General features: G+C 28.1%; 1 protein-coding gene across 1 annotated transcript; it reads left to right on the top strand.

Annotated features, from left to right (window-relative positions):
* Positions 1–1482: 1482 nt before the first annotated feature.
* Positions 1483–3404, top strand: LOC112766696 (probable WRKY transcription factor 53). Its single transcript, XM_025812592.3, has 3 exons — positions 1483–2160; positions 2276–2404; positions 2588–3404. The coding sequence occupies exons 1-3, from the start codon at positions 1826–1828 to the stop codon at positions 3159–3161; spliced, it is 1038 nt and encodes a 345-aa protein (XP_025668377.1). The 5' UTR covers positions 1483–1825; the 3' UTR covers positions 3162–3404.
* The last annotated feature ends 6637 nt before the right edge of the window (positions 3405–10041 follow it).

The following is a 10041-nucleotide window of genomic DNA, read 5'->3' on the forward strand; positions in this document are numbered from 1 at the left end:
CAACAGCTCTGGTGTCCTCACCTCGGGAAACTGCCGGCGACAATGAAACATGACCTGCAAGTCCTCATCACTTCCGATTGTGAAACAATCATACTTCACGGTATCTTGGAGCACCGTGGTTGGAATGCGATAGAAAAACTTCTTAACCCTTTTCACACCTTTCAGACTAAGTTTCAACAGTACAGAGCTAACAATGTCATCATAGCTCGTCGTAGGCCTCACGATAATACAGAGAGGATCCTTATCGGTGAACTTCACACCGGACCGAGTTTTTCTCTTAATCGATCCTCTGTGGTGAACCAACACTAGAAAACTATCCTTACTAGCCATCTGACCCCTCTAATGAGAACAACTCACGTTCACATCATATATATACAGCTCTTCTTCACAGTAATTCGAATCATCTTCATTCGCACTATATATATGTAATTCGAATCAAGACATTTTGAATTAGCCTTTGTTACCAAAAGGGAGTAATTCGAATCAACATGATTCGAACTTCCTCCAGCATCACGTGATGTTAGTAATTCGAATTGACATAATTCGAATTATGCTTCTATAATTCGATGCATCTTGATTCGAACTACTTTGGCATATGAGTTGGGAATAATTCGAGCTATATCAATTCGAATTATGTAGAAGTATAATTCGAATTTTGTTGATTCGAATTACATTAAAGTTTGCTTTGGTTGATTGATGAATGAGAATCTCATTTGGCTGATTTGCGTAATATAGTTTTCTTCTTGGCATATATCTGTTTTTTACCCTTAAAAATAGGTATATAGAAGAATCATTGTTAATTATGTTGGATTGTGGAGATGCTAAAAATTAAAAAATATTAAATATAAATTGAAATGTAATAAACTAATAATTGAGAATTTTCTTTAGACAGAGGTATATTATTAGGAATGGAAAGTTAAGTATCTAGATTCCTAAGTAATAAGAAAGGATAATGCTAAGTAAGAAGAAAGTTGGGAAAAAAGTGATGAAGATTGTTTGTTTTAGAATAAAAAGAATATTATAAAAATAAATGTACATAATGCATATTCTCTTTAAAAATTTAGTTATTATCTTTATTTTCACATAAATACATAATAATTAATTTAATAATTAATTTTTAATATATATTTAATATTTTTGAATTGATTTATTTGTAGTTAGTTTTTTTATTGGTGTCTTACCAAAAATAGCAAGAAAAAAAAAACCTAATTATGGAAGGTAAGAGTGACGGGTGTAGACGTGGCAGGATGACGTGGCATGAGAAGCTGGTTGGGTTCGAAACGTAAAATGCAAGCAGCGAGAGTAGCACAGTAGTAGCCCTAGACTCTCCTAGTAACGACGCGGAACATTGTTTGAAGATTCCTAGTCTCCTCGGTGCATAAACTTTGACTTTCTTTTCTTCATATTTTTAAATTTCCACAACTACAATATAATACACTCTAGTAAGTTGTTTATTTATTTATTGTTTTTTAAGTTTTAACTGCGGATCGGAGGCTTAAGATAAGAGTAATGATTTGATGCAAGAAAAAGAAATGAATCATATATGATATGAGGGGTCAACGAGAAATAAAATAAGGGTGTTAATATGTGCGTAGAAGTGGTCATATCCTTGTGCCATTCTATGACCAAAGACTAGTCCGAGCAAAGAAAATCTCTCTCACTCGTCTCTTTTTCTTTCTTTTCTCTTGGTCAAACTTTCTTCCTTTCCATTACCTATTTTCTCTGTTTTCCCACACTTTATTTTTCTCGTATATACATATATCATCTCCATGCTCATTGTTGTTACTTAAAAACGAAGAGCCATTTATTCTGTGGCATAATAATAATGGAGAAGATGATGATGATGGGATTGGGAGAAACGAAGAAGTTGAGAGAGGAGCTAGTACAAGGTTTGGAACTGGCGAGACAGCTCCAAATCCATCTTCACGTGGCTTCCACTCCCCATGAAACCCGTGACTTGTTGATCCAAAACATTATCTCTGCTTTTGAAAACGCCCTCCACATCCTCAGATGGACACCGCCACCCGCCGCCGTGGACCCCTCAATCTCACCTGCAATCAGAATGTCCCAAGAGTCTCCACCTTTGAGCACCGGCAGCCCCCGCAGCGAAGACTCCGATAGAGATTTAAGGGATCACGATCCCAATGCTTCCAAAAAAAGGTACACAAATTATACTAACAGTAGCATTTAATCTATCAGGTTATTACACACTTATATAAGTTTAACAAATTACACGTGGCATGCGTGAATAACATGATGCAAGTTAGTTTTCCAGGAAGAGTTTGCCAAGATGGACAAAACAGATTCGAGTTGGTCCGGGAATGGGAGTGGAAGGGCCTCTTGACGATGGATACAGTTGGAGAAAATACGGCCAGAAAGACATTCTTGGAGCCACCTATCCAAGGTATATATACCACCAATCAAAGTAAATTAAACTCCACGTATATTTATACATAAATACTTCAGGACTGATTTAGTAGCGAATTTTTTGCATACACGTAACATTTTTTATATTCTATTTTATAATCTTAGTAAATTTAGAATTAAATATTTTATAAAGTTTGTGTACATACATACGTGTATGCAGAGGGTACTATAGGTGCACACACAGAAATGTTCAAGGATGCTTGGCAACAAAGCAAGTGCAAAGATCCGATGAAGACCCCAACATGTTCGAAATCACATACCGAGGATCACACACATGCACCATGGCTTCATCATCATCCAACAGTGCTTCACTTCCTGCACCCACAACTAGTCCAAGGAACCCAAATAATAATGTTCTGCAAAGCCTTGACCAACAACCACCTATGATGAATGAATTACTCTTGAACCTCAGGGCAGGGTTGAGGGTCCAAACAGAGAATCTGGATAACTGTTCTTCCTTCAACTTCCCTAGTAATTCAAACCATGTTTTCTCATCACAAACACCACCACCACAACCTCAACCTATGCTTGGTGATAATAATTTTCCTTCCTATATGTCCCCTGCTACTTCTGGGATAAGCCAATTCTCAATGTCTTCTGGGAATCAGATCAATGATATGATCTCTGCTTCAAATTCAAACTCACCAACCGTTGGATTAGACTTTTCCTTTGACCAATTTGATTTGGACGGTCATAACAACTTCACATTCGGTAACCCACAATTTTTTCCTTAGTTTAAGTTTTTAGAAGGAATGATTTTGACTATTCATAATTCTGAGAAGTAGTGAATAAAAATTAAGAAATTAAAATAATATAGAGTTGCTTTTTTTTTTTTTATCTGCTATGAAGTTGCAGACTTTTCTGGCTTCTAGGAAGGAAAAACATTGTATTTCCATGTATTTGTTTTTAAGAATCTTTAACTACTTGTACCTTAAGAATATAATGTGAAATATAATTCTAATATTATTTTGTTCTAAGGTAACTTTTCGTTTCTTCTCATAGGCAACTCAAGCTATCAACTTAGTTATTTTGTATTTTAAAGATATTTTTTAACATAATAATAATTTTAAAAAAAATGAATGAATTTATGTATTGAAAGTATAAAAATCATTTTTAATAAAATCATTTTTATAGTATTTTTAAAATATATCTTTAGAATACATATAAAATTTTTAACTTTTTTAACTGTACTTTTATCCTTTTTTTTAATTTTGACTTTGACTTTGGATAGAAGAATTTTAGCTTTACTAACAAAAAGACACTAATGCATTTGTATTTCTTTCCAAATTTTGTCAATTTAGTGTTTTGATGTTCTTAATTAAGGTTTCAAGAAAGAATCAGCCTAATTTTTTTATGATTCGTAAAAATGTATGAAATTTGTGCTACTTAATTATGCTGATAAATAAGGAAGAGGGAATTATATCATAAATTTTGTAAGTAAAATGTTACTATTATTTTAAAAATAAATAAATAAATGAATAATTATTACTATCATAGACCTTTAACTGAAGGTTTGTCGTTGAACTGGTCTCGTTTTGCTTATTTCAAAAGGAAATCAATCTTTATTATCGGTCAATTAATTAAGTCCCCAAATTGTTCCTTTTCCACCATGAATGAGGGTTGACCATGAATGGAATTAAGGCCAATATTGCTAAGAAGTTCAATGATATATGGGCTTCAAATTTGATGTGTTGTTCTGAACTATACCACTCATGAAATCCAATAGAGTGGGCCTTGGATTTGCTATCTTCATAATATTTTCTTATTTTGTTTTTGTCCTGGTTATAAGTTAATTATTGAAGCGGCGCTTCTGTGTTTACTGTTTAGTTTGGTATGACTTTATAAAAATTAAATTCAGGTTTAAACTATCTTAAGAGTTTTTTTTTTTTGTCAGTAAATTGGACAGCTCAATTTTAAGTACTCTAATAGATTAGATAATCTTCAATCTTAAATACACAATACATCCACATATTTCACATACTCCACACATTTATTATATTTTTTCTCTCAAATGCATCCTCTAGAATTTAAACTCTAGACTTTAGTAGTGGGGAGGAGGTGAAACGCGCCATTTGAGCTAAGACTCTTCGGCAAACTATTTTAAGAGTTTAATTGGTCTTCAAGTCAACTTAGACATATAAACACACACGGTTGAGGTCCAAAAACAAAATCACAAGGGTTGTTATCAAAAGTTTAGGGTGGTCAAATTTTTTTAAAGTGAAAAAAATAATGAAACATCGATCTAATCAACTTTAAATCAAATGATGAGATTCACATATAATAAAAGTTATAAATTAAACCGTGATTAATCTCTTATATTATTATTTTACAAATATTTTTATTTTAAAGAATCTTTTATATATATAAAAAAAAGTAAATTATTATTTCTATTCACAAACGTTTAATTTATAACGGTGACAAATGAAAAAAATAATTTTGTATTTATGAAAAATTAACTTTTTTTAATAATATTATTCAAATACTAAAAAATAATTTAAAATTTTCAAACTATTCCTCTTGACCTAACTTACCTCATTGTTAATTTCTAATCTCTAATTTTTCATCACTACTATTTCAATGGGAATGAATCCTTTCCAGTGGAAAAAAAACTGGATAGTATTCAATGTAAGATCTCACTTTTTATTGCTCTTTCTCTCCTATTTAATTTTGGTCCCACTTATAAAATTAAAAGTGAAAAATTTTATTCTTTTAAGTATTTAAAAAAATGGAGAAGATCCATTTTCCTATTCCAATCACAACCCTCCACTACCATTATCTAAATCCTTCCTCATCCAAATTTTGTTCCGGACTACCACCACCAATACCACCGCCTCCTTCATGTTCTCAATTTTTGCCCTTTCCACCATACTAACATTCACATTTACGAAATTCTCTTTATTCTTCTCTGTGGTAGGAGCATTCTTCTCTAAGGTTGATAATACTAACCTCATTCGATGCTATTCAATCTGATCCCACGCATTTAAGTAGGTGGGTAATCCGACCCGCAACAGGTTGGGTCGAGGTATAAGTAGGGTCTGGTGTAGGTTTATGTTTAAGGGTGTGTTTGGGGTTCACGTTGGAGAATAAAAAAGTCCGTTTAAGTGTCTTAAACGTCCCATTATCATGTTTGGCAACTTTTTAGGGTGTGTTTGGCAAACGCGTTGAGGAGGAAAGAAGCACGTTTGAGTCTCTTAAAAGTTTCACTTTTATGTTTGGCAACTTTTATTCTTCTGAACGCAGAAGTGATTCTGCCTTTAAATGTACGTTCAGGAGAAGCTAAAATTTGTAGCTTCTGCGTTTCACGTTCATGGTGGCTGATTATCTTAGAAAATTAGGTGAAAATTTTATTTCTTTTTTACCAATCATATTCTTCATTTTCTTCTATACAAAGGATACTAGTAACTATTACCATCACAGTTTTCTATAGTTCTTCCTACTTGTTCTTAGTTCCAATTTTTTTTCATCAAAATAGTTCAAATTTGTTTCAATCACTAGCAAAGTGAATATTTTAATTTTTTTATTATTTTTAGTACTCACTTTCATATTTTAATTTTTATATTTTTTATTGTATTTTATATTTATAGGATAAATATTTTTATATTATTTGTGTAGTATTCTAATTTCTCATGTTATATTTTTATATGAATTTTTTTATCATTTACTATATTATTTTTTATATGTATATTTTTTATGAAATTTTTTTATTTTTGTTTGACTTTATTCATGTGATTTTTATTTATTTTATTATATTTTTTTTATTCATTGACAAATGTTGTTGATTTTTTTTATTATGCTCTAATTTTTAGATATTTTTATTATTATTTGTTCATATGAATTCTTTTTTTTTCTATCCTCCTTTACTGCATTGTATTTATGTTGTGTATGAATTTTTTTTATTTTTTTATTTAATTTTATTCATATGAATTTTATTTACCTTTTATTGTATTTTTTTTGTTCATATGATATATGTTGTTGGTTTTATGACATTTTTATTATTTCTTATTTGTATCAATTTTTTTATTCTTTGATGTACTCTATTTTTGTTTTGTATTAATTTTTTATTTTTTATTCTGATTTTATAAAATTTGTAATTGTAATTATTATATACTACATTTATTATCAAAATTTTATAATATAAATTATGATCTTATAAAAAAAAGACAAAATAAATAAAAACTAATTATAAGTAACAATAGAGTCATAGATAATGAAAAATAGTTGATACAATAAAGGAAATGGATTATAGTCCAAAATAATACTAAATTAAAGAAACAACATTTATTTTACTATAATCAATTTTGATATAAAGATTGCCAAACATAAATCACGTTAACACAAACTTATTTTTTATCAAAATCAATTTTGCAAAATTAATTTTATGCAAACTCCCGTTTGCAAACTGTAATCCAAACACACACTTAGAACTCTTAACCCAAAAGTGCTTTCACCTTTGAACGTGCGTTCACGTGAAGCTAAAAATTACCATTGGAGGAATTAGATAAGAAATTTATTCCATATCTACCAACTGTACCCTTCATTTCTTCTATAAAAAGGATGCACATAACCACATAATTTCACACTCTCTATATGTTCTTCTCTGTATGTTTTTTGTTTCAAATTTTTTTTCCAGATTTATTTTTATCACTGTCAAGGTAAAGATTTTAATTTTTTTTATTATTTTTAGTTCTTTCTTTCATATTTTGATTTTTATATTTTTTATTGTATTTTTTATTCATATGATAAATATTTTTCATATCATTTTTTTGATATTATTTTTTTAATTTTCTATTGTTATATTTTTATTGTATTTTTTTATTTATATGACAACTATTGTTGATATAAATTTTTATTTTTATTAATTTTTATGATATTTTTATTATTTTTTGTTTATATAAATTATTTTTTTATCTTTTATTGTACTATATTTATGTTGTGCATAAAATTTTTTATTTTTTATTTAATTTTATTTATATGAATTTTATTTAATTTTTATTATAATTTTTTTGTTCATATAATATATGTTGTTGGTTCTGATTATTATATATTATATTTGTATGAATTTTTTTTGTTTTTGTTTTTTGTTTTTATTGTACTTTATTTTTGTTTTTATTATATACTAATTATAAGTAACAAAAGAGTCATAAATAATAAAAATTTATAGTCCAAAATGACACTAGATTAAAGAGTACTAACGACACTAAAATAAATTATAAAATATTTTTTTTGTTTAATATTATAAAATGTATAGTACTCCCTTTTATATTTTTATTTCTTATTGTTTTTTAGTTCATATGAATTTTTTTATTATTTACGGTTCTTTATGTTTAATATGTAAAGTGTCTTTTTTTTTATTTTTATTTGACTTTGTTCTTTTTTATTTTTTACTTATTTTTATCATTGACTTTTTTTTATATTATTTTTTTCAGTGTTCTAATCTCTCAAGTATGTTATTAATTTTTTGGGTAAAGTATTAAATTGGTCCCCTATGTTTGGGCGTATTTCTGTTTTGGTCCTTAAGGTTTAAAGTGTTCTATTTGAATCCAAAAAGTTTCATTTAGCATCAATTTAGTCCCACAATGAGGTCAAAATTAAATAATTAACGAAATGTCCTACATAACATTAGTATAAGAACAAAATCGATAATCTGGAGAACAAGTACAAGCTCTAGAAGTACAAAATCAACCGTTGATACAGCAATACATTTATTTATTATTATTTTAGTTCTATAAAAAATATTTTATTTATATTATAAAAAAATAATAAATAAATGTATTAATATATCCACGGTTGATTTTGTGCCTCTAGAACTTGTACTTGTTCTCTAGATTATCGATTTTGTTCTTGTGCTGTTGTTATGTAGGACATTCCGTTAATTATTTAACTTTGACCTCATTGTGGACTAAATTGATGCTAAATAAAACTTTTTTGGATTCAAATAGAACACTTTAAACCTTAAGGACCAAAATAGAAATACGCCCAAAGATAGGGACTAATTTAGTACTTTACCCTAATTTTTTTTATAGTATTTTTATTATTTCTTGTTTATATGAATTCTATTTTTTTTGTCTGTTATGCATTGTATTTATATCTTATACGAAGTTCATTTTATTTTTTTTATTTGATATAATTCATATAAAATTTTTTTTATCTTTTATTATATTTCTGTTATTTATATGATATATATTGTTAGTTTTATAAAATTTTTATCGTTTTTTACTTACGTGAGTTCTCTTTTCATATTTTATTATACTTTATTTTTGTTTCGGTTTTTTATTTTTTATTCGATGATATAAAATTTATAATTATAATTCTCATATATTATATTTTATTGTAACTTTTTTATAATAGAGATTAATTGATCCCATTAAAAAAGACAAATTAAATAAAAAATTATTCATACCTATTAATAAAATTATGAATGTTGAATGCTAAAAAAGTCCTATATTGTCAATTTTTATATGTTACTTTAATTTAGTAAGTAAATATTAACATTATTATAAAATGAATTAAAAAGATTTATTCGAATATCTAAAGTAAAATAATAGAATAATATTCAAAATTATTTTAATTGATGTCTCTTTTAGTAATTTTTTATCTAAAAGTGATTTTGAGTAGTATAATTCAAACAACATTTATTTTATTATAATCCATTTTGACATAAAAATTGCCAAACATAAATCACGTTAACACAAACTTACTTTTCATCAAAATCAAATTTACAAAATCAATTCTATGCAAACTCCCATTTACAAACTGTAATCCAAACACACACTAATTCTTCTCCACTTATACGCACTCCTGACATATTATAATACGCATTTAATAATTATTATACATGCATATAAAGTTGTTGGTGATCGAACCCACATCTTCCCCCTTTTATAATTTTAATATGAATTTTATTATAATTTTGTTGTTTTTAATTTTAATATGAACTTAATTTTTTATTTTTTATTTTATTAGTATGTTTATGAAATATGAAATGATTAAATATTGAGTTTGATTAAAAATATTGATTGGTTGTGGGTAGAATCAATTAGCATCAGGTGTGAAACTTTAAGGTGTGGGTATTAAGGTTAAAAGATTTTCAATTCACGGATCGAAGAAGTTGAGTTTTAGAGAGATTATGATATGGGGTCTAAACTCTATCCTATTTTATCTATTCTCAACTTAATTTTTTTTCCTAGCTCTCTCCATCACACGTGGCTTCAAATACACGTCATCCCCCACACGTAAACCATCTCAAAAATTAGTGTCATTTGCGTAGTTTTCGATTGAAGTTGAAAAATTGTGAACACTAAATAAATATGCAACTCTAGCCATGCTTGAAAAATTCTCGCTTAGTTTGGTTACTAACCCTAATTGTCTTGGATTAATTCTAAAATGGACAAAACTTGAAAACTGTAAGCAAAAGAAAATTCTTGGCACTACCAATTCGAAAATAGTTCATCATGGTAAGAAGAGTGTGGCAATATTTTTTATTAGGAGAAACGAACGACGACGGTATGGTGGTAGTGGGGTGGCTGCGACAATGATGGTGGTGGCCTAGTGATAGCTAGGGATAAGAGTTAGATGAAAAAAATATTTAAGTGATGTGACAAAGGGGGGTGATAG

Source organism: Arachis hypogaea, chromosome 17 (genome assembly GCF_003086295.3).
Source record: "Arachis hypogaea cultivar Tifrunner chromosome 17, arahy.Tifrunner.gnm2.J5K5, whole genome shotgun sequence".
NCBI classification, from domain to species: Eukaryota; Viridiplantae; Streptophyta; class Magnoliopsida; order Fabales; family Fabaceae; genus Arachis; species Arachis hypogaea.

What these genes read in the sequence shown, in the direction of transcription:
- LOC112766696 (XM_025812592.3), top strand. Translation starts at nt 1,826, where the DNA reads ATGGAGAAGATGATGATGATGGGATTGGGAGAAACGAAGAAGTTGAGA. An exon ending in CCCAATGCTTCCAAAAAAAG is followed by an intron (nt 2,161 to 2,275) that starts GTACACAAATTA and finishes TTAGTTTTCCAG; the next exon opens with GAAGAGTTTGCCAAGATGGA. An exon ending in CTTGGAGCCACCTATCCAAG is followed by an intron (nt 2,405 to 2,587) that starts GTATATATACCA and finishes ACGTGTATGCAG; the next exon opens with AGGGTACTATAGGTGCACAC.